Source organism: Planococcus citri, chromosome 4, assembly GCF_950023065.1.
Source record: "Planococcus citri chromosome 4, ihPlaCitr1.1, whole genome shotgun sequence".
Lineage (NCBI taxonomy): Eukaryota > Metazoa > Arthropoda > Insecta > Hemiptera > Pseudococcidae > Planococcus > Planococcus citri.
Genome location: NC_088680.1, coordinates 27,770,290 through 27,796,724, shown reverse-complemented (window position 1 = coordinate 27,796,724; position 26,435 = coordinate 27,770,290). Strand labels below are relative to the sequence as shown.

Below are 26,435 nucleotides of genomic sequence, written 5' to 3'. Positions count from 1 at the left end.
GGTTTTGAAAGTTTCCAGCTACTTTTTGGAAATTTCAATTTTCCTAAAAACGCCACGAAACCTTTCAAAAGTCGCTTGAGGCTCTAAAACGACTTGAAATCCACCTGCAGTCGACTTCGTAGCGTATTGAAATTAGTTTGCAGAATAAATTTTTGGATTTCCAGCTCCATTTGATGAAATTTTGAGGAAATTTCGAGTTTCAAAAATCTACTGGAGGCTCCAGAACTGCTCAAAACGAGTTGAAACAGTTTCCAATCGATTTGGCGAGTAGAGAATGAGGTATATCCCAAATTTCAGCTCTCTAGGTCAATTTGGTGAAATTTTGATTTTTTCGCACGTTTTTGACCAAAATTTGATTTTTGAAAATTCACCAAAAATCGAAAAAGGCACTTCAGCACTTGAAATTTTAACAGATGTTGAATTTTTGCCTGCTGTTTTAATCTACCTTTATACGGTTTAAACGATTTCGTGCAAGTCCTATGTTGAAACCCAAATTCTGCAATTTCGGCTGACGTGTAATCAAAATGGCCGCCATTTTGTAAGTAGAGCCACTTTTTTGAGGATAAGGGCTAGAAATGTTCCTTAGGACTCCCCCTTTAAGAAAAAAGTTGTCCCGGAGGATCTACTGGGGTTGCAATAGATCCTTATGTGGGCCCTCCGACTATCAGTCAACATTACCTTCCCTTTGCAAAATTTTTGTGAGAAGTTGAATTTCTCATTTGTGGCTCGTGAAAATTTGCACTTACCGCCCCAACGAGTTCAAGAGAAACTCAACTCCATTTTTGTTGTTTTTTAGCGTTAATGGTATATTTGTTACAGTTTCAGGTAACGAACGTTTCAGCACAGCTTGCAATAATCCGTGAGGGGCTATTTCTATAGTTATAGCGTCGCTAGGTATGTGACGACAACCTTCTTCAAAAAGTACAGGGCTAAGTAAATTATTTGTGTAATACTCTCCCGAAGAATATTTCACTTGATCTTTGTCCCATTTGTGTTCAGGAGCCGATGTACATATCCATTTTTTTGAACGCAATTTTGGTTTTGGCACAACCTGATGAATAAGTATCAATTATTGCATTTGAAATATTGCAAAAGGTGCATTAAAATATTAGAACGTATGAAGTTTTCGAATTATAAGCTTACTTCATTGTTTAGTAACGATAATAATTTGGGACCGAGCGGTGTAATGTAGCGACTGTGATATGGTATGTTTGATGTGTTCACTGATCGAACAAATACGTTTTTTTCTTTCAAAGTTTCGATGAATTGTTCCACTTTTGGTGTCGGGCCAGATATTGTGCAGCTTGTCGGACCATTGTGACAAGAGATGTCAATTTCACTTGTGACGAGCTCCTTCAGGGTTTCGTAACTCGCACCTGTGAGGCACATGGGGAGATTAGTAATTTTTAGTCAAAATTATTTAATGATTTTACATACACTTACCAACAACTGCCATCGTGCCATGAATCAATTCAGTTTCTACTGAAACTAAACCACGATAATAAGCGGCAAGAATCATTTGTTCAGATGTAAAACATCCGTCAGCATATGCACACCCCAATTCTCCTACCGAATGACCTATTAGTCCATCAGGTCGTATTCCAATCGCTTGCAAAACGTCAACCAAAGCTATCTGTTGGCCAAAGTAACTCATCATAATTTTAGACCAGATTTTATGTTGGGATAAAATAATTCAAGTTTGATTGCCAAGTAGGTACTTGAACTGCTGCTATTCCAACGAATGAATTTAAAACATTGTCGAATATTTTAGGATCTTCGTCAGTGATTATTTTAATCAAATCGATCTGTTTTGATTGCATTATCTGATGACTTTTTTTGATCGATTCGGCAAATATAGGTATGTTCATTAGTGATTTAGCCATTCCGGACCATTGGGAACCCATGCCGGTAAAGACAAACCATACAGGTCGCTTCTCGCCTGAAAAAGACTGAAAAGTTTTTATTGATCAGTGTCATAATAGATTATTTTCCATTTTTTGTGAAATAACCATCAATTTTCCATTTCGGATTTTTTAGGTGACATGAGAAGAGAGAAATGATATAGCGAACTACACTTCGTTTCTGAGCAATAAAATAATACAATGTCATATCCCGATATCAGCATCATTGAAATCATTATAGGTTAAGTATAGGTACACCCAATGCATTTTGACTGATTTTCTTACCGCTTTGGATTTTATATGATCTTTGCTCTTTGATGATGTCCACGAATTTCATCGCTAAAAATTTCATGCAATAAAGCCACATACTCTTCGTCTTGAAAATGTTTCTCAATCTAACGATAGAGTAAATTAGAGGAACATTTTGGATTATAGTTTACTGTACGATGAGTGGTACGTAATGTAGGTATATTGTATGCCTAAATACATTGTAGGGTGGATTGCAAAAAAAAAGTTGGCGAATTTTGATCAAATTCAGCATAAATTTTCATTTTTAGTTTAAAGTTACCCTACAAAAATTTCAGCTCCGGAGATGCCTCTGAAGGGGTGATTAGAGTCCCCCAAATAGGGGAAATTTTCGAAAAAATTGTGGCTTTTTCGCTCTTGTTGCTGCACAACCTGTAAAATTTTGAAGTTATGGCGAAACCTCTAAAAAATTTTCAATTGGTGTGAAACTCCACCCCAGAACATATTACTACTCAGTACTCAGTCTAAAATTCTACATTACGTCATTGAAAATGCAATCGACTGCTTCTCCTGTGCGCCCAGAAACAGTTAGTATTCGTGGTATGTGTTGTTTTTCGGATTTGATGGATTGTTTAATTTTATTGTGAGGTGACAACAAAATGTGGCCATTAGCCCCACCTAATCCGAATGAGTTTAAAGCGAAGTAATGTCCTTCTAAAGGTGTTGGTTCTGTAACAATCTAAGTGAAAATAAAGTCAACAACATTGTCGATTGAGTGCATATTTACTGTATTTCATAATTATTAATGTTGTTATGTATGATGTACCTGCAGTTGTCCATTTAGTAAACCTTTAATGTTTGGATTTGGACTCTTGAAGTGTTGATTTGCTGGAATAATTCCACTTTCAAAAGCCACGATTAATTTAGCAATGCCACATAAACCAGCAGCTGACTCTGTGTGGCCTATGTTCGATTTGACCGATCCAATTTTCAATGGGGCTTCACGTCCTTGACAGAAAAACTCTGCAATCGACGTCCCTTCCACAGCATCTCCTACCTACACAAGTATTAGGTAGTGAAATATTCTGTCAAGTCTGTAAACAATTGTACCTGTAACTTTCGAAATTGAGCTATTTTGGGTCAAATTCTGAAATTTTACTTCGTTTAAAACCGCGAAAACGTGATTTTAACGTTTTTTTGAAGAGTACTTAAGTACCTATAGGTAAGTTCATCTCAAAATTTGACTCAAAATAGCTCAATTTTGAAAGTTAGAGGAAAAATCAAATGAAAAATTATCCAGCACTTGCTAGTGTGTTTCAAATGTAAATTCTTCAATTTATTTCAAAAAATATGCATAAACGCCTTTTTTAGGGGTGCCTAAAGTTGGGGGCTCTAAAAAAGGGATTTGTTTAGCAACAGCGGAAAATTTTATTGAGTTCAAAATTTGGTAGGATGGAGTCTCTAAAATTCTTTTTGTACTTTGGGAAACCCTCCGAGCCCAAAAATAGTCATTTTGGGTTAACTTGTGATATACTACCATGCCTAGGTACTTATCCGGAATAATATGGAGAGTCAAGGTTGGTAACACTGGTACATCTTCCAGCTACAGGTATCTCATACCTGGATGCTGGGAGATGTATCATTAGTACTAAAGGTTGAGTCGACGCATCCTCTTGTATTCATGTAAATGTGTTAATAGAATCGGTTAAATAGTTGAGGAGGTGGATAGCAAAACGCAATAACTCCATTTTTGGTTTTTTTGGGAAATTAGGAAAAATTGTCAGGAGGGGAAGGGTGGGGGGTCGAGTTCCGAAATTGGTGTCAAATGAAAGGGGAAGGTGCCACAAATGAAATTTCCACTCAATTTCAAAATTTCGGTCACCTGGGTAAGCACAGTGAGGAAAAGAAAAAAAAGTTATTGCGTTTTGAACGCAAAATTTTTTTTTTGGTGTTTTTCTGCAAAAAAACGTATTTTTTATTTGAAAAAATTGATGTTTAATCGAGAATTTTCGATAAAAAACAATTGAAAAAATGGAATGTGAAATTCAAACAATTCCTGTGTGTGATATGGCATTCAGAGAGTGGCAACGAAAGCACCACTTTTTTAAGTAACTCCTACCCAACGATTTTCAGTACCCACCCGATGAAACAAAACAGTGTTACCACATCTGCGCAACTGAAATGTATAAAAAGTAGTGGAGTTATTGCGTTTTGCAAACAAAATCTCATTTTTCAATGCATTTAGCTCTAAAATCAGACTTGTTTTCCTCGATTGCGCTATGATATTCAACTGATGGACAAAATCTGACACCGGGAATGGATTCCCCGTTAAATTTTACATAAGGATAGATATCAAACTCAATTTTTGTAATTTTGGAGTTATTGCGTTTTGCTATCCACCTCCTCAGTTAATGTTGGGAGTTCAGTCTCTTTATTCCTTCATTGGTAAACGTGAGCTATATAATTTGTTCATTGTTAATAGAAGTGTTGATCGTAATAGTTCAAAGTTATTATTTTAGTGTTAATTAAGTGCAAAGTTCGAATTAGTATAATTGTGAATTTGTATCAAGAAGAATACATTGAGTTCGTAAGTAACTGTGTTAATCATTGACTTCCGTAACTTTATGTGTTTATGTTGAGTGACATACGTTCTTAGGTTTACACCCAGAGCTAGCTTGGCTTGCATCAGTCTCATTATTGTGTTTATTGTAGGATTACTCCAGTGAGTATATCCTCGATCTACTTCGATAGTTAGATAGGTCAATTCGCCACAAATTACCATTATCTACCCTAAGGATTTATCTCTCTCACATTGGCGCCTAAACGTGCAAAAGTAGAATTAATCAGAATAAACTTTCACCTCATAGAAGGTTGAAAAATTACAAATCTGTATTTCAATAAATAAATATTCACACAAAAACGTGTATTTTTTACTCACGAAACGAACCATCTATACCTGGTGGAAACGTAACGGTAAAAATCTACCTGCAACGTGGTGTAGTAGACCTCCTCTACCCCGCCACCACCCTAGAAGCGCCAGAACTACACTCGCACCTGCAACAAGGAAGCGACAGTAAATAGCCTTTCCAGGTAAAGCTTAACGGTATTTTAACCACCTATTCATACTTCGCATAGCCATATACATCGTTCACGAGTATAAAAAATGGAAAACGGAAGTAGACTTACAAGAAGCACTGCTAACCAAGCATGTGTATGCAATCCGCTACCCCATAAAGAGGGATGCGTTTTCAACCCAGTTCTAATTAAAAAAGTAAATACAAAAACTCATAAAACTCAAGTTGTACCAGGCTCAGAATCATCCTATATGGACGGACTATATTCGAGCGAAGATGAGGCTAGTGTAATAGATAACACAGTCATAGCATCAAAGTACAATTCGAGACAACGCAAAATAATAGAACTACCTTACCAATCCCAAACCCAAAGACCAGTCATGCCCAATGACATGAATGACCAAATAAGCCACGGTCTATTCAAACAAACATGGGACTGGCAAGACGAGTTTCAAAAAGAAATAAATTCCAAACACGCAGCTCACGACACAGCTATCCAAAATCTTAACATAGACGTAGAGGACCTTAACAAAGGATTCCAAGCCCAAAACAACATTTTAGCCGATATGGCACAAATAAATGAAAACTGGGCAAAAAACATAGAAAACCACGTAAAAGCCTATGAACCCCAAATTGCTGACAACAGAAAGAAAGCTGCGAAAGCCCTAGAAGTAGCTACAGCCACAAAAACGGAACTAATACAAGTAAAACAAAATATGGCACTGGCGATGAATGACTGCAAAAAATTAGCAGACGATTATTACACAAACCGCACTTCATGCGGAGGTACAAATAGAGTCCCAGTCATGCAGGCAAGGGCAATTTCAATTGAGGCATCAGCAATAAAAAATGCAGGTATATTCTATAACGAAACGAAATGTCATTTTCCCCATGATTTTCTCAACGAATTTGAAAAATATTTTAAAAATGGAATAGTTGACGACGACTATAAAATCATAGCATTTAAAGGAGTCGTAATGTCAAAAGACTGCGAGGACTGGAAAAGCACAATAGTAGAAGCTGAAACATTCGAAGAAGTGAAGCAAAGCTTCTTAGATTATTATTGGAACAGCGACTATCAAAGAAGAACGTGGAATAAATGTGAAAACGAATTCCTACGAGCAAAAAACCTGAAAGATCTGACGACAAAGCTAAAACGTTGGGCCAAACAACTATCGTATGTGAAAAACAGAAGTGATGAAGAAGTTATAAACTTACTCCTTGCAAAAATTGATTTCTCTTACATACCATTCCTCAAACAAGATGGCCAAACAATCAGCGAATTCATCGCAAAATGTAACAACTTAGCTCGATATCAAATCGATGGACCAAAACAACCAAAAATAACGATAGACGATAACTCAAAACACTACAACTACGGCTCACCCCCCAGTCCCACCACTCAAAAAACCTTCCCGAGCAAAAAATCTAAAGCAAAAGCAGAAATTCAAGAAGCTCTAGCGAAAGCGTTAGCACTACAGGCCAAACTTGGCAAAAAACCCAAAGATAAATACAATAAATATCAATCTCAGAAACAAAACTCTGAAACACAAAAAGAACCACCTAAAAACATTCAAGGTGAGAAAAATAAAAACTCTGAAAAAGGTGAAGAAAACAAATACAAAACATTTAAGTTAAAAAACTCATCGCAAAATATCCCTGTACAACAAATATTTAAGGACCCTATAACTGGCAAAGAATATGGACCAGAAGACGGTGACGAAATTTCTGAGGAAGAAATCAAAATTACCGAAGAAGAAAAAACTCCAATTGACGTAGCAGCCATAATAGCCACTCTTGCTCAAACACTGAGCAAAATGAGCGATTCTGAGGAGTCACAGGGAAACGAGAGCAGCTAGACACGGACGAGGCAGTGTCTAGTAATCAAACAGACCTCGAAAAAACCATTTTCACTGAATTTATATGGGTAGGGGACGGACTCGTTCATTTTATGAAAAGAGGCGATATAGTCTTCCCAAATACCCAAAAACCCTACTTAAGAGACCAGATCCCACTGGAACACCTGTTCACAGTCATAAATGAAGAAGAAGAATTTCCAGAAAATGGAAAATACATTTTATCTCTAGCCCAGCTCGAAATGAATTTCTCTAAAAAACCATTCTTAGTTATTCAAGAACTGATAGTGCGAATCCTCGAATTATTATTCAAGAAAAAGGCATGCCTAATAATATTATTATTTCCACTGGTAAAACCCAGAGTAAAACTCAATGATGAAAATGACATAAACTACGAAAAACAAGTAGGAATAGGACGCTACATACACTTTCGCAACATGTTCTACAAATTCGCTGAAGATCCTAGAATCATAATTTGACAAGAACCCTCATTTCTATACCTACTAATGGAGGAAACCGAAAATGAGGCAGGAAATCGGTACATGAGACCTATGACAGGTGAACACAAAAACATTTTAGCAGACGAATCAAAATTCCACTACGCCAAAGATCTAAAACGATACTTTCCAGCAATCTCAACATATAGGGAAACCTACGACACAATGTGTCGAGGCATCAAGGAATTGTTAGAGGATCGTGAGAAAAAACTAAAAAATAAAATAGCAAGTGGAAATAACAGGGAAAACAACACGAAATTGAAGAGATTAGTTGATGTTAAAAAGATCGACGAAAAAATCTCTAACAACAAAGAAAACCTAGATCTAAAAAGTTTAGACGACTTAAATAACGAAACGCTAAAACAAGGTGATAAAAATGTACAAAATAAAGGTATATTTATAAAAAATAAAACCTACGAATCGGCGAGAGCAGGAAAACTATCAAAAATAATGCATGTAGAAAAACCTAAACGCACTGAATTAAAAACATTTTCGAGATTGAGCCCAGAATCTATGACAACTGAAGAATTTATAGAAAATAATACAAGCGTTGAGGCCATAGATGCCATAAACAACACAAAACTAATCAAAGAAAAAGACATGAGTCCACAAGCCAGAGAATACTTAGTATCTCAAAAAACGGAAGACTCATCCAGCATAATTCCAATTCAGATCGATTGCACGCCAATGACACTACAATTAGACTCAGGAGCGTTACCAAACGTAATATCTCATCAGGTACTCGAGTATATAACTCGCAATACCAAAGGATGGGTAAAATACGTACTATTAGAAAATCCAATGATGCTACGGATGGCAAATCACGCCATCGTAAGATGCACACATGTCGCCGAAATAAAACTATGGTTAGGCAAACAATTAGTAAAAACACCATTCTACATAATGCCAGCTGAAGGTAGAACATTCATCTTAGGCAGAGTAGCAATGCGCAAGTTAAAAATGCGACTACATTTCGACGAAAATAGAGCATTAATAATAAAACCTGGCGACAAAGAACAATACATAAACTTCATGGACCCAGAAACATACCCAAACATAATGGGATGTTATAAAGTGGCTCCAGTCCAAAGAATCGAACATGTCGAGAGGTACACGCATACCCTTGTACATCAAATTGGACGAAAATCAGAAACAATTGAACAAAAAATCATTAATACAGAAGATCAAGAAAAGTCACTCAAAATTCTAAAAAAGAGATTAAAAGAGGACTTAGACGATGCCGTCAAGGAAGGGAGAATTACTCAGGAAGAAGCACAGCTGGGGCACTTGAAAATCCAGGAATACCAGGACATTTTCAGTTTAAACCCAGGTGAATATAAAGGCGAACCAGTCAAATTCTCATTTAAACCTGGTGACGGCCACCTAAAGAAATTCCGCGGTGAAAAATTTAGACCATCGAAAAAACTTAATCCCGCACTTAGACAAGCCATTAAGAAAATGTTAGCGCTAGGCATTATTCGCCCATCACGTTCGACTTATATCAACACATTAGCGCCAGTCATCAAGAAGAATGGAGACATTCGACTTTGTCTGGTGGCTGATGAATTGAATAGTTTTTTAGAAAGGGTGCTGACAGAACCAGCCACAATGGACAGTGTTATTTTCGACAAACACCAAGAAGACTATACCTTGTACGATAAAGAAATGATGGCCTTGGTAGGATGCATTAAAAAACTACAAATGTATCGAACCTGAAACCTATTAAAGATGAATTCACAAAATTAGCTCAAACACATCGCAAAGCAGCTAAATGGGTCACTACCTTAAATAGTTTTGATCTAATTTATGATATGAAATTATCAAACAAATCGCTATACGACGTAAAGGCTCGTGAATTAGTAATACAAACTATAAACATGGAACAAAGCCCAGAAGTGATATTCAACTACTTCCTTAGAGTAAACATTTTAGCTTCTCTCGACTTACAGCCTATAGAAATGGACTCCCATTTTATTACAACACAAATCCCTTGCATTGACGTTAATTTTATCCAGGAACACACTCCAATATTACTAAAATACTTGGAAGATATAGCCGATTTTCAAAAGAATGACTTACAATGTCAAAAGAGTTTCGAAATTTTAGAGAAAAAGGTCCCGGCTAATGATAAGAAAACCCAAGATAGGCAGAATAGGAAAAAACAAGTATTCACTATTAAAAAAGATAGAAAGCAGCGTAAAGTATTGTATAAAATACTGGACGATGGATCTAAAGTACCGTACTTGCCTAATAGGCTATTTTACGACACAATCGACTACTTACATTGTGCGTACGGTCATACAGGAGCGGCTCGATTGGATGTAATATTCAAGCAAATGTATTATCATCCAAGCTCGCTAGCCTATATACAAGAAATAACTGGGGCATGCATAGTATGTAAAGTTAACAAAAACTATGCAATGCATAAAGTGCTGGAATACGCACAGATAGAAGCCTACGCCATCGGCGAGGTATTATCAGTCGACATATATGGTCCCATACCCGCATTAAAAAATGAGGCTAAATATGTATTGGTAGCGAAGGATATCTTCTCAGGGAAAGTATGGCTGCGCACAATGCATCAAATCAAAAAGAAAACCGTTTGTAACGCCATGCAAACCATTTTAGATGACATAAAAAATAAAGGCGTACAAATAAAGAAAATAATAACTGACAACGGTTCTCAATTTATATCGGATTCGTGGTACAATTTACTCGCATATTAACAAACCCCACCCCGTTAGACTGCACATTTCTTGAAACCATGTTCAAATTCGTTCTTTTTTCAAAAACATTCTTATCAACCACTTTGACGTCTTTGACTTGCCAATTTGCATTCTCCATTCAACAACATCAACATCAGAGTAGAAAACTCTGCAAATCTACAATACAAATACTAGTTTCTCATCTCGACATTGATTATTTCAATTTTCAATTAGGAAAACAGTGATATAAATACATAAATTGATCAATGATCATTTTGATCCCGGTTTTTAGGAAATTAAAATTTCATTGTTTTCTTTCGTTGGATTAGTAAACACTCTAAACAGTCGTAGAAAAATGTCGTTACCTTATACCTTTCTGAAATGAATAGTGAACAGTTAGTTGTATTTGTATTACGTATATTTGTAGCTGTATCTTACTATATGGCATTCTTATTGAAATAATACCGAAGTGGGAAGTGCTTCAAAGTACGTACTAACTACTACGTACTTATGTATGTTCCTCTCAATGTAAGCATTTTTAAATTCACTATGTATGTATTGCAATCTTTCAAAAATCAAAAATGAATTGAGAAAGCAAGAATCATGACAGTAAGTAACAGAAGACTGAATTGAAAATGTTTGCATTGAGGAACATTCTTGTTTTGAACTTCGAAGTAACTTCAGTATTCCATAAGAATGCCGTAGGTATGATGTAGCTACAAATATACATATGTTCACTGTGCAGTACATTTTAGAAAATGTCTAAATTAATTAATTTTTTATTCATTTCTATAATAATTTATTAGAGCAGAAAAATGCAGAAATGATAGAAATATTATTTTCATAATTCATTTTACAAGTCCCAAGTGTTTATCAGTTTGTTTACTTTTAGAATCTGAATCAAATCAACGTTCGTTCACGAGATGCAGTCTAACGGGGTGGGGTTTGTTAATATGCAATTTACTCGAAGGTAGAAAAATTAAGGTAGCGCATACCACCGCCTACAACCCCCAATCATCCTCAGTAGAACGCACAATGAGATGCATTGGCGATAAATTACGAGTAAAACTCAATAAAAACTACCAACCCAATCAATCTCACTTAAAATGGAAAACATTTATTGAGGAGATTGAAAATGAATTAAATAACACCCCTACTTCTTTCAAATTTAAGCCAAATGAGGCATGGGGCATCCCCGATAAGGTATGCCCAAAAATGCCTCATAAATCAGTAATCTTCAATTTCAAACACGAATTAATAAAACTACGAGAACGCCTAATTAAAGAAGAAGTAGCCTCTATTACATCAGAAGAATGTAAAAAAATTAAACTAGAACCTAAAACAGACTTAGTATTTGATACTGATAATTATGCCAGAGTTACCGCAGACGGTGCATGCTCAAAAAACGGCGATCCACAGGCAATAGCAGGCATAGGTATATGCTTTGCGCCGGATTCACCGCATAACATATCAGAAAGAATTACGCATGAACAATTCCAAGCCTCAAATAACCTAGCTGAATTACAAGCCATAATTACAGCCTTAGAAATATTAAAATCAAATGAGGTGAAAAAAGTAAGATTACTTTCAGACTCTAACTACGTCATAAAGGCTTTACTAAACACAGTATCCATTTGGCAAGCGAACCAATGGAAAAATTCAAGAAAAAAGCCAGTACATCATCGAATCTTATTTGAGCGAATCATTGAATTGTGCAAAGAATTCGACGATGTACAATTCCTACACGTATACACGAGAAAATACGAACACACAAATATTATAGCTGACCATTTGGCCAAAAAAGCGGTATATACGTTAGAACACACTAAAATAAAGATTGAAGAAATGGATGAAAAACAGGTCATAGAAACCTTCATTAGAGAAAAAAGATACCTAAAAAGGATCGAAGATGAATACCTTTTCAATAAAACTCATCCAAGTCCAACTTTACTCGAACCTGGTGATTTAGTACTGATGACTAATCACAAACAGTCAAGTTTCGAAAAACGCACCAGCGCTAAATTATACCAAAAAAAGACAGGGCCTTTCACGGTTATAAAGAGAGCTGGTCATAATAGTTATTTATTAGCACCCACAGATGGTAGCTTGACAAATAGAATTTCAAATGCCAGACAATTAACCCGTTTCATGTCCAAAGAGACACTACATAAATTAGAGACAGATGAATGTCTTATATCGGAACTGGACAATAAGAAAGTGGAAGAAAAAATTCGAGAATTCCTAAACACCCACTATGATCAAGATAACAAAGAGTCCAGCGACGAAGAAGACAATTCAACCCCTGCAGAGAGTGCACAACCGAGATTAGACGCGAGTAAAAAAGAGATAGCGAAGGCGGAACATTTAGTACGTCAAAAGGCAAACGAGGCACGTGCCATAAGAGCACGCAATCGCAAAACCAGACAGCCACTGACCACCAAAACTACCCCTAATCTCACAGCATCCGAAGGACAACCCAAACAAACAGGTATAGACGAGACACCTGTAAAAAGGAAAAGAGGTAGACCGCCAAAGGAAAACGATAACAAAAACGACCCTAATCCTAACCCTACCTCAAACAATAATGAACCTACAAAATCAATACCTGTCAAAACAAATGAAACAATTAACAAAACAAAGTCTAATCCTAATGAGACACCGTCAACTTCAAAAGGGGCACCTGACGTAACGAATAACGAAAAAGGGCCCAAAAAGAAGGGGAGACCCCCAAAAAATGCCAAAACTAATAGCGAAAAAGATAAAAATAAGGGAAACAATACTCAAATAGAAACAAAAGCTCAGCAGAAAAAATCAGCACGATTACTAGCCAAGCAACTACGTATGGGCAGTGATATTCAGTCTATAGGGTGCAACTCAGTTGAATACCAAGACATCGAATTCACAGAGCCCTACGACAGATATTTTTGCGACGATCAGATTGATGACTACAAACTGCTAGACGATATAATAACACCCCTATGTCATATGACCATAGAATTAACACCCAAATTGGAAGAAGATCTAGGATACGTTTATTTGGAAAACCCCGAAGTAGAATTTCAAGCCCCCGCGGCCCCCCAAGGCACATGGTCAAACGAACCAAAAACAGAATACTATGTCGACATTCAGGTACACCAAGTACGCCCAGACCCTATGAGGGGTACAGTGGATGGAGTAATACAAGAAGAAAGACACACGAGATTACTAGTCAATCCATCAGCATACATACAAGACCCATACTTCAAACCTAACAATAACAATAGCAATATGCCTATAATGGCTAGAGGTTTACGCAGACTAATGCGTATACTAGGATCTAAAAAACATAAATAAATAACTCACCGGTCATCGTTATCCAATTAAATATGCTATCAAGTATCAATCACCAATTAACCATCGCAACCACCCGTACAAGCGAACTAATTACACTACCGATTAAGCGAGCAATTTACACAAAGATAAAAGATTAAAAAACCAAACGCCCGCAACCGCAATCACAAACTATTAAGAACCAAGTAATTAGTACCAAAATGACCGGAAACGAACCACGAACGCGTAGGAAATGATTTAAAAACAATAAAACGCGAAATTAATTAATGATCACCGAAATAAAGTTCAAAGCAACTAAATTAATCGAATCAAAACACAGCCATCTTCAAGACTAAATTGATAAACAAATAGAACGATAACAGTAACGATCGATACGGTCGATACGGTACCAATACGGTATCCGATTAGTCTAATTAGATAGGCAATAAAAAATCAAATTTTTTCAAACAAAAAACGCGAACAAAGTTCGATTTACACAAGCATCAAAACGCACATGGGTAATATTACCTAATAAAACACGTCGCGATTGTAACGAGCAATTACACTGCGAATAAAACGCGACAGGTAAATTGTTCAGGTAGGATGACGCCATGTGCACGGGCGGAGGTGTACACCATTCCTCACCTAAAAGCACATGGCGCCATCAGAAGTGCCTTTGGCAATTAGCTCCAAGCCTAATCAGCTGACAAAATTTCATCACACAGTCAATCGAATTATTTTCAAAGCAATTTTTAGGTGTTTTATATTGCATTTAATTATTTAATTTGAAGCATCTTTCCTTTCTTTGCGCGAAATAAATTATTTCAGTTCTTATATTTCGAAGCGTTAGTGTTTTCAAGCCTGTTAAGTGAAACGAAAGTCCAAAGTGACTAATAATACAAAAATTACTTCACATCCTAATCTCATCGATACAATGGAGTAAGTAACATGAGCTACGATCTTAAGATCTAGCATATTTATGTACTATCAATAAATTAAATTAGAAATATGACTCGATACTGCTTAAGAGTGAACCCCCATATTCCTCAAAGAAAGCAATCGTAGTCAATTCAAATGCACCACATAATTAGTATAAAATTACCACTCATATCCCCAAATGATGTATTTCTGAGCAGAAGAAATTCTCTCAAATGAAAACATCAAAAACAAAAGACTAATAGGCAGGGTTGGGTATCTACGCGTAGAATAACCTATTCTACATTTTGGTGTAGAATGCGTAAAATTTGATGTAGAATGTGTAAAATGCGTAGAATAGGCGTAGAATGTGTAGAATGCGTAGAATACGATGTAAAATGCGTAGAATGCGACAAAATCACCCATCTGAAAGCCAAAAATATTGTTTATTTATCAAAAATGTGATTTGAAAAATGAAAGTTCAACTATTTTGCTCAGCAAATTAAATTGGAAATGTGAATTTGGAATTTCTTCTTTTTGATTATGTAACCTGATTATAAAATAAATGATGGAAAAAATGAAAAAATAAAGTTTTTCGAGCAAAAAAATTGTCTGCAGATTTACCTATTCTACGCATATTCTACGCATTCTACACATTCTACGCATTCTACGCATTTTACATTCTTTCCAGGCTATTCTACATGTGCTATTCTACGGGTAGAATGTCCATGTATTCTACATGGTGTATTCTACGGCACAACCCTGCTAATAGGCAAACATACTATGTTCTTTTGTTTCAGAATCGGCTTCAAGATGATCGAATTACGACCGCACGGGTTGAACGTGGTAAAATTCACCCTGATTCAAGAAACCGATATTATCATTGGAACACTAAGATTGGTCGTCGTAACCACCGGAAGCGGTGAAAAGAAGATCCGACTGATGTCGGATCTCTTTTTACAGCTTGTACGAGCAGCATTTGACTAACCTATAAAAAAAAAAAAAACCAGGGAAAGCTCAACGGAAAACTATAGTACAAATAATGGGAAGAAGATCCCAGTGATTTCGTAAAACTTGAGCATTTTCATACCGTGTAATTTCCTATGCATTCCTAATCATGTTTTTATTAATAGAAATATTGTTAGACTTCTATTTCATTTTATCATTTCAACTTGTCACGCATATAATGAACAAGTAATCTACAAAATATGTAATATTGGAGACCGCCATCGCAGATTCACGAGCTGCATGGTAAAGGTAAGTAAGTGGTCTCCTACTCGTAACGCTATACAACGCGGTGAATCTAAATGAACTACACAACGGATATTTTTCATAGTCAATCGTAAGCACGTTAGGAGAATGGCATTAGCGATAAAATGAGAACGAAAAGCTAACGGCCAGCGCGTCAAAAGCTTTCAATAAAATAATAATACATAAAATTCTCATCTAAGCAAGCTAGAAAACAATCAAATGGCTAGCACTTATTTCATCAAACATATCTCCAACGTAAAGCGTACGCATCAGGCAAGGTAACTAGAATACCAGCTAACACATTCACTGCAAATAACCTTCCAGATATCCAGCGACTAGCCATAATACAGCGAGCATAAAAGTTATCTAGCGATCGATGACGCAAAACAATCTTCATAACAACACAGCTGCTAAAATGCAAGACACGCTCAAGAACTTACTCAGACTGATATTCTTCGTACATAGATGCTCAAACGCATAACACCCTCTAGAGTACACTTAGTATCATTCCTACTCGACTAACGATCAAAGCATCGAACAAAAATGTGGAAATAAAAAGAAACAAAATACAATCAGCTATTATTCATAAAATACTACATACAAAGGAGATTACACTAATAATATATATGCTCCATAAATAACACCTAAAACTACAATGCTGAAACGAGCAAACACCTACCGGAACCCAGCAAGTGCTTCGAACGGTCATAGAATCGAAAAGCCACTTCTGAGCACCGAAAGAGTAAGAGCTACACATACACACAGGAATGCAAAAACAATCGAACCTCTCAGCGCAGATAATCGAAAAATCTCTCTCTCTACTTGTCACTTGTCACTAGCAAAAAATAAGCACGCGACGAATGCCGAGCAGGGAGAGAAAGAAACTGAGTAAATAATCACACGATACTAACCTACGAAATTGAAAAATATCTAACTACCTAACTACTACAAAACGTACATAAGTAAAAGGTGAAGACAAAACACAATACACCAGTGATGAATATTACAGGTTAAGAAAAGCTTAAGAATAAGTGATCACTAATACTAAAAAGCAATGAGCGGTGACGTACAATGAGGTTATTAGATGAATAAGCTCCGTGCTAAATCTCCATTCGCACGGTCATAAACAAGCCAAATGAAGATCTAGCACAAAGATCAACATCTTATAAAAACTCAAAAGACTCACTGCAGCAATCAAAGTACCGGAGAAGTCAACTCCGACGAAGCAATATAAGCTAACACAGGAACCAACGCTTATCATTACAAATTAGCGCAAAATAACCAAACCAAGTGATTAACCTGAAAACAAATACACATTAGTAATCTAAAAATGATTAGCTACAATTAAAATAAATAATAAAATACACTAATACTTCACCAAATATCTCCATATGTCCCAGACAACGCCATTGAATATTGATAACAGCCAAAACTGTTTATCATCAAAGGCACAGACAAAAATCAGGAAACAAACCGGATACACCACCTACAACATTGTTTACGCACTTCTCACCCTAGAGGGCGATGCGAAAGACGACGGAAGAGGGGTGAAACCGGCAAAACATGAAGCACAGTAAAAGCTTAACACAAATGTTGTCAACATTATATGTTTTGCAGTACACTAGTGCGTTCAAAGTTTTACTTTCTCGTTTCTTTAAAGTACAACACGTGTTAGTGTTAGAAAAACTATCATTTCTTTTCGCGTTAAAAATAAAAACTTTTTTGCGTAAGTGCTACCTTTATTACAAAGCATTACCGTAATAATCAACTATCACCCAACTTCAACGTAAGTAATATAGAAATATTTACCTAGATAAGAATAGTATAGGGACTCGCACATAACAATCTGAACTAAACATGGTACTGACAAATGTGAAAATTCTGTTTCCATTTAGATGTCAAACCAAATAGTTTGCGAAGCTTGCAAGAAATCATTACACGAAATCGTCGATGTCACTGTAGATCCCAACGGGGAAATATGCACTTTTCCTTGTCACCATATCTACCATAGCGCGTGCGTAGAGGAACTCGGTAAATCAAAAATCGACGGCAAATTCAAATGCAAGAAGGAGAATTGTGCTAAAATGCCCACCGGTAAAAGCGTGATTAAGCTGCAAGCTACAAGAAGAATGATCCAACCAAAAGAGTCCGAGACAATTGAGATACTCAATGCTAAACTACAAACAGCGGAAGAGGAGTGCCAACGCATACGAAACGAATCAATCATTAATATAGCGAAAGCCGAAGAAGCTGCGGAAAATGCCAAACGCGAACTGAAGCTAGTACAGGCGAAATTTGACGAATTAAAAAGTCTACGCGACAAATTTACCAACGCCGTCGATAAAGGTTTTCAACAACAACATGCCATAGATCCGCCTCAGCCCAAAGTGGCCAATGATGAAAAACAAGTTAGGCAATCTCGTTATTCTCAATACAAAGACATGAACGCTCGTGGCAATGTTTCCAGAGAGCAATCAAACGAGAGCTGGTCAGCAACAAATGAATTTGGTCGCAGATCTAGCATGCCATTTGGACAATCTGATGAACGTAACCGATCACCACTGGTAACAGCACAAAATGCACTAGCGCAAGCGGAATGGAACCGTCATCGTACGTATTCCGAACGTCTAAGCACCGGCTCCAATGACATCGCTACTCATACCAACAAAAAAGCGGCCGAAGAAACAAAAATCACATGTTTTAGTGACCCGAAATATAAAAAGCGTTTCGCCGAACGGTATAATACATCTCCTCACTTCCTAGAACCTTTTTTCCCATTGAATAACTATCCTGAAAATTTCATGGTAGCAGGAGGAGTAGAAAAGAACAACAAGGATTCGTGCGTCATTTTCGCTTATACCACGTGGATAATCGGTGATATACATGCATACAACATCGCAAAATATCTAATCGGCAAAAAACCCTTTTACTACAAACTAAATGCTGATTACTATCAGATCGGATTGACAGTCGAAAAGTTAGCAAAACTGGTGGCTAAATGCGACAAGCTACCGAGACGCATAATGTTATCGATAGGAAGTACAGACATTCACCTCGGTACCACGACAGAAGCATTCAAAGATAACATGAAAAAAATACTTCAATCATTCGAAAAATGTGGAGTACAGATGGTATTCTTACTACCACCAATACTATACCGAGGTGAAAGCCAGGTCAACAGAGAACAAATAATCGATGCTTTAAATGAGAACTGGGGTGAAGTAGGCAATCTCCATTTTTGGAGAATGCCACGCTACCTTGACATCCTCACACACGTCCAACCTACGATTGTTGAACTAGGACCAATATATGAAGCTGGATTGTACTTTCCTGTCATCGAAGACATCAGAAAAGAATTTATACCGGTAGTAAAAGGAGAAAAAAGAACAATAGGCACGAGGCTTCGTTTACCCGCTCCGCTACCTCCAAGAATACCCACCCAAATAAATACGGCCACAGAGCCTACAAACACGGCCACAGCGCCTACAAACACGGTAGCAACAGCAACAGCGACTCCAGTCACACCGATGGACACATCAGAGCCTAGCACGACCCAAGGTACGTCACAAATAACCCCTGAAGGCATCGTGAAAATTATACAATCTTACGGCGATCAAATGGCAGCTATTTATCAACAGATCGAAGAACTCAAAAAGAGCACCGCGGCTAGACTACCACCATTATCTGACTCAGCGATCATTACTCATTCGCCGCAAAAACCAGCGGCAAATGTGGGTGTTTGTACAAACACACCACCGCCGACTGGGAACGTACAGCAGACGTTCACACCCGTAACAACCACAATCGGCAACCAATCAGCTCCAGAGGAACGTTCGCTAGCCTTCAGCCAATTCAACTTCGATAAACCAACGTTACCGCTAACTCGATGCGACGCTACAGCCGACAGCTCATCACCGAAGAAGAAGTCAGCGAAATCGCCGAGCAACAAATCCACCCCAGAGAAAGGCAGCGGCAGGTCGAAATCTCAAACTGGCTATCGTCGTAAATCCTCGCTATCCGAAGATAAACTCGTACAGCGAGATGAAAATGACCAACAACCAATGGCAAACACATCCGCCAATGATACATCCGTCGAAACAGACCAATGGCACAACGATAAGCCATATGGCGCAGAAGATGAATCCCTCATAACCGAAGAACAAGAGAAAAAATTGCTTGGCCAAGATGATCCAATGGGACAACAGCAGTAATTGATCGAAATCGCTATCGAATATCACCATCGCAACAGCGCGCAGCACCTACGTAACGTACACGATTTGTAATCACATTTACGCAGAGTTGGCGCGATTCGAATCGCGTGAAAGAATCGAGAAAGAATCCGATTCTCACGATTCGAATCGGATTCGAATCGCGGTTCCCCAAGTCAAAAGAATCGGGAAATGCAGGAATTCGATTCCCTTTTATAGAGAATCGCACCGCCTCGATTCCCTGCGATTCCTTGCAGATGTTTTTCACATGTTAAAACAGTGAAATGTACTGTTTTTAATGACTTTTAAGTGATGCATTTGCATTTTGTAGTTCGGGACTGATGACATTGTTTTAAAAGTTAGCTGTTGTGTGAAAATATCGCGAATCATCGATTCTATACAGTGAAGGAATCGCGCAACGTAAGAATCGGATTCTCTTTAATGGAGAATCGCGCCTTCTGGATTCCCTGCAATTCCCTGCTCACAGCAACAAACGAAAGAATAGAACATGCAAAATGAGCATATACCAAGTTGGGGAAATTACTCATTTCATTTCAGATTTATTTGTGAAGTCCTGAAGTTGAGAAAAATTAGTATTTGGGAATCGGAATCGGAGGGAATCGAGAACCGCTAAAGAATCGGATTCAGAACCGGATTCGCTTTGTGAAAGAATCGAGACTGGAGAATCGCGATTCTCCCAAGTATGAGAATCGTAATTCAGGAATCCGATTCTGACGAACCAAGGAATCGCGCCAACTCTGCATTTACGCATGTATAAATAATCTTTTTTTTTTTTTTTTTTGTTGTTGTAATTGTCGATGTTTACGCATAACAGTATATATTTTTTATTGTTTTTTCTCTCTAATTATATCCCTAATAGATTTAGAAATTCTCATTTCTGTTCATTTTTTTGTGTGTGTGCTCTGTGCGCAGTATTTTTATTATTTTACATCGATAATCAGAAGAAACTATCTGTACCAGTCTCAATATTTTATTTTTATGTTTTATTCTATGAGTATTATTTTTATACCATTTTAATTCTAATCCCTAGTGGACATTTACTCCATTTTTTGTATTTTATTAGATAACAATTTTAATTATAATCTAGCGACACATATATTCTTGTTACGAGTCACAACTACAGATACGATTATAATACGTATTTACAATAGAAATTGTCAACATTTATGCAATAGTTAAAACCTACTCCCAAATAAGCTAATTCATGCAAACCTTATATTTCTTCTTTATTTTTGTCACTCACCTACAAAGTCCATTTGAGATCGAACATATGATCCAAAGAGGACGAAAATTATAGTGTACCCATAGACTTGACCTCCATTACCATTTCGAACCTGTCAGAAAAATCGTGTGACACTCATAGATACTCAGAACAGCTGGCATTTGCTGCACATGGAGAAATCAATGGGTAGTGGATACAATGAAAGCTCAGTATCACGAGGTCAGTATGATATAATCAAAATTGACGATATTCTTTACTTCCTCTCCGTCATTCTTCCGTGAAACGTACGGGGGGCAGTAGAGATATCCATTTCGGATAGGTACAGTAGGGAAAAAGGTGTATACATGACCGTATGTTTCTCTGTAGGGAATGCCTAAGGGTAAACCCACGGGGGGCATATGTGATATACTACCATGCCTAGGTACTTATCCGGAATAATATGGAGAGTCAAGGTTGGTAACACTGGTACATCTTCCAGCTACAGGTATCTCATACCTGGATGCTGGGAGATGTATCATTAGTACTAAAGGTTGAGTCGACGCATCCTCTTGTATTCATGTAAATGTGTTAATAGAATCGGTTAAATAGTTAATGTTGGGAGTTCAGTCTCTTTATTCCTTCATTGGTAAACGTGAGCTATATAATTTGTTCATTGTTAATAGTTAAAGTGTTGATCGTAATAGTTCAAAGTTATTATTTTAGTGTTAATTAAGTGCAAAGTTCGAATTAGTATAATTGTGAATTTGTATCAAGAAGAATACATTGAGTTTGTAAGTAACTGTGTTAATCATTGACTTCCGTAACTTTATGTGTTTATGTTGAGTGACATACGTTCTTAGGTTTACACCCAGAGCTAGCTTGGCTTGCATCAGTCTCATTATTGTGTTTATTGTAGGATTACTCCAGTGAGTATATCCTCGATCTACTTCGATAGTTAGATAGGTCAATTCGCCACAAATTACCATTATCTACCCTAAGGATTTATCTCTCTCACAAACTTAACCACGTATTCGTATTTTAGATAGGTATTTATTACAATATTTCAAAAGTGGTGTAGGTAGTCGATAACTATCTGGAGCCAAAAAATGGTCATTCGGAACTCCTCCTTACTACAAAGTTTTTTTTTTTTTACTTGAAAAGGGGGTTATGTAGAACATTATTAATGTAAAAATTGAATATTTTTAAAAAAATTTCCCCAATTTTTATTCAATTTTTGTGATTTTTTCAGCTTTGAGAGACTCCTTACTAGGGAGGGAGGGTCAGTATGTTTTGAAGCAAGTCTCTGAATAATGGTTCTCGACTTACAGAAGGTTGAAGTTTCCAACCAACATGGAAAAAAGTTTTTCTTCAAGCGAGCATGACTTCGCCCCTTCAATCCAAAAGCTAGGCATATTTACATACTTGTGCTCAGCATGAGTTGCCTACTTACCCGGTGGAAGGAAATAGGTCACTTGCAGCTTTTGTCTTTATTTTTTTCATTTTCATCCCCATTGCTTATACCCAGGAAGAATGTGGTTTATGTATTGTAAGAATACCTGTGTTCCTGTACCGTGAGCTTCTACATATGAGATGGATCTCGGATCTACGTTGATCGTTTTATAAAACTGTTCGTATAGATTTTTTTGTTGACTGATTGACGGGTGCATGATACCATCTGTTTTGTACCCTTCGGAATTAGTTAACGAGTGAATGACATTTGCGTAGATTCTTTTGGCGTATTTTCTTTTTTGTATAAACATGGCAACCACTGCTTCGCCTCTATTGTATCCATTAGCTAAAAACCCACCATGAGCGAAAATACGTGACCATATAGTGAGTTTTCGTAGACCGAGTAGTGTTTGCAAGTTACCAAAAACTTACAGTTTGCATCAAAAGGCGAAGAAATCACTCTACTATGGATCATCGACGATGTTGGATTGTCGTAGTCGTCGGCAAAACTAAAATTGGCCGAACACACGATCGCTCCTTCGCATTGGTCACTTTGAATGTATTTAATAGCCATGTCTAAAGCGTACACCGATGACGAACATGCTGTATTCACACTGCAACTTGGCCCTATAGCAAAGATACAAATTCAATCAAACTGTTGATTGGAATATAAATGTTGTTTCTTCTACGTGCCTAATATTGGTATATTTTATTACCGTGTAGATCCAAATAATGCGATAATTTGTTAGCACACATGAAAATTCCAGAAACAGAATATCCATCGTATTTTCCCTCGTGAAAGTCATAAGCTGGATCACTGTCTGAACTAGTTTCCCATAGACCACAAACAACAGCTATGTTTTTACCTTTTATTTGTTGCAAATTGTAACCTTGGGAAAATTTCAGAATTTCAATTATAAATTTTGTACGATTGATTCGATAGGTGGGTAGTGGTTAATATGAAGATGGTAGGTACCCGCATCAAGTACAGCTTCGAATGCTTTTTCATGCAGAAGTCTCGTAGCAATAAGCGTTCCTTCGGCCTGAGGATGATTCATGTTAAAGAAAGTATGATCAAAACGATCGATTGTTTTAATCGAACCTTTCACTGTTGCTGTTTATCCACGTCATAAGGAAATAGAACAATGGGTTTCAGAAATTTTCACCCGTGTTATAAATTAATAATAGCCTATGTTATAACTTACTGCCACTAGGAATGTCAACTTTTGAGAACATATTTTTCCCTTTCAATATGTTCTCCTTAAATTCTTCGAAATTTTCGCTGTTAGGAAATGCTCCTGAAATACCAGTGATCACAATGTCGTCATCGTGGTAATCTGCGCTTTGCGTCGCCATCGTTAAATTGGTTGGTATTCCTTTTTTATGAAGAGAAAAAATCGGATTGATTATAAACTCGCGAAAGTGCAACAATGCAATGAACTTAAAATAAATCTATTTTTATATCAAAAAATAAATTTGGACAATTCAATTTGGTGGCCTCGTTATCGTAATGAAAAATTACGAACATTGTATAGGTAATAATCCTTATTGAATATTAAATAGGTATACCTAGGTGTCCAATTATTTACAATGTACACCTTAAAAATGTAAATTTGTTTGAGCCATTTCTTAGAATAATAGATAAAATCTCTCAACTTTCCGTTTTTATATCAATAAATAAGTTGGAACGCTTCAATATGACAATAAAGGTGACCTCTTTAAATGACACTCGTGTAATCGTGCATTATTTAAATCTAAATCGTAATTTTAAAATGCATAATAATCAAGGTTTTTGACCATTTAAATGAATTCGCAAACTTTTCAACGTATTTGTTTCTTCTACATATGTACGAGTACCTATATGAATATTAAATAGATGTATAATTATATTATTACAATGTATATCTTGAAAATGTAAATTAGTTTGAGTAATTTATTAGTACCTTTCATATTTGTTGACAAACAAGGTATCCTAACCGGCAAAAACATTTTCGAACATAACTTAGGTATGTCAAATCACAAAATCAAATCAGCATGCAAAAATCAACACCCGCCGAAATGTCAGGTGCCTGAAGTGCCTTTTAAAATTTTTGGCGAATTTAAAAAAATCAAATTTGGGACAAAAATTTGAAAAAATTTAAACGTGAAAGCTGAAATTTTATGTGTCCGTGTATCTTTTTGTTCGACCTCTGCGAATTGATTAGAAACAATGTTGAACTGTTACGAGCAATTTTGGAGCTTCCAGAAGATTTTTGAGAATTTGACTTTCTTCAAAATTTCATCAAGTAGATAATAACGTACTTTGTACATCTCTTTATATCACAAATTCAGCATGTCGATAGAATATGGTTTCCAGCTGTTCTGGAACCTACAGCTATAGTTAGGAAATTCTAGATCTTTAGGTAAGAAGTACAAGTACCTAATTGAAAGTTTGAAAAAAATCACTGATGACAAAAAATCTAAGAGTCAGATTATGACGTCTTTTTAACACGATGAATCGACTTCTGGAGGTGGTTATTTAAACAGTTTTGGAGCCTCCAGTAACTTTTTGAAACTCTCACTTTTTGAACAAAAAGTTTTGAAATTTCGATGTTCTCATGCAAGTAATGAATACAGTGTAGTATTCTTGTAGCATAAGGTATGAATAATTTTAAAAAAATGTCTTTCTGATGTAAATTTTCATATCTATAGGGTCATTCCACGTCAATTAGACCAAAAAGTGGTAGGGGGGTTCGACAATTTTTTTGAAATTTTTCCTGTGGAAAGACCTTCCGAAGGGATGACCAATGGCGCAAATCGCAGCCCTCTAGCCCATTTTCGAAGGCAACCAGGGGGTGTCAAAGTTTTCAATGAACCTAAAATATCATCCATTTCAGCAATGGATTACTCGATAACCGCAATACCTACCAAAATGGAACATTTTCCCATAGTTAGGGGTTTTGAAAAGCTTTTTGATGATATAATAAAAATCAGTGTTGCCACTTTTTTTCGTACAAAAAATTAGCTCAAAAAGTTTCAAAACGTAGTTTTCATATCGTTCCGACTCTCAAAAATTCTGAAAAAAAAAAAAAAATATATTATGAACAACTTTTTATGCTGAACAAAATTTAAAAAAATTGAGATGGTACCATGTTGCAAAGTTGATTTTAAAAAATTGTAAGTTTGCGAAAAAAATGCGATTTTTTGATTTAAAACATGAAAACAAATTTTGATAGGCAAAGTTGACCCATTTGACTTTTATTTTTGTTGAAAAAGTTGATCACAAAAGCTGATTATTTCGAAAATTAAAGAATTTTGGTAAACATGCTTAAGGTTATTGAAAGAGAACCCCACGACACAATTTTAGCACAGTTTCGAAAAAAAAATATTCATGTGCGCCGGCGCTGTCGCTGCCTAAACAAGTGGGACTTGGACCCTTTCTGCACTCAATGGCCAAAATTTCTCTTGAAATTGCTCGGGCGCGAATGGGGCTTGATTCTACATATAAGTTACATCACTTAGACTGCTATCTCGTTTAAATTAACCAAAAACTCCTTGAGGTGTAAAACTTTTTGCCGAAGTTGTTAATTTTTTCATTTTTTTTCAGTATAGAGATGAACTCGAATTTCAAAAAATGGTCTTCTCGAAAATGTTACCTAGTTATTTATCAATGAATTCAAAAAATTTAACAAAAAAGTCTTCAATGCGGACCCGGCCCATTTCTGCTCCCAAATGCCACCTTCATATTCGTGTTCGGGGTATTCGAGTTTTATGAAAACGACACCATTATTATGAAAATAGCTCAACTTTTAATATTGTAAAA

At 36.5% G+C, this 26,435-nt stretch overlaps 1 protein-coding gene across 2 annotated transcripts; it reads right to left on the bottom strand.

The window, feature by feature from the left end:
• Positions 1 to 1,653: 1,653 nt before the first annotated feature.
• Positions 1,654 to 24,135, bottom strand: LOC135843207 (fatty acid synthase-like). 2 transcript variants are annotated; one of them, XM_065361008.1, is made up of 9 exons: positions 23,839 to 24,135; positions 23,610 to 23,747; positions 23,350 to 23,523; positions 23,066 to 23,260; positions 22,741 to 22,979; positions 2,974 to 3,204; positions 2,689 to 2,886; positions 2,187 to 2,296; positions 1,654 to 1,949 (listed from the first exon to the last, which is right to left on the bottom strand). In XM_065361008.1, exons 1-8 carry the CDS (start codon positions 23,987 to 23,989, stop codon positions 2,198 to 2,200), a joined length of 1,425 nt encoding a protein of 474 aa, XP_065217080.1. In that variant the 5' UTR covers positions 23,990 to 24,135; the 3' UTR covers positions 1,654 to 1,949; positions 2,187 to 2,197. The 2 variants fall into 2 exon arrangements, with proteins under 2 accessions (XP_065217080.1, XP_065217081.1); XM_065361009.1 differs by lacking the exons at positions 1,654 to 1,949; positions 2,187 to 2,296; positions 2,689 to 2,886; positions 2,974 to 3,204 and adding an exon at positions 20,376 to 21,317.
• Between the last annotated feature and the right edge of the window lie 2,300 nt (positions 24,136 to 26,435).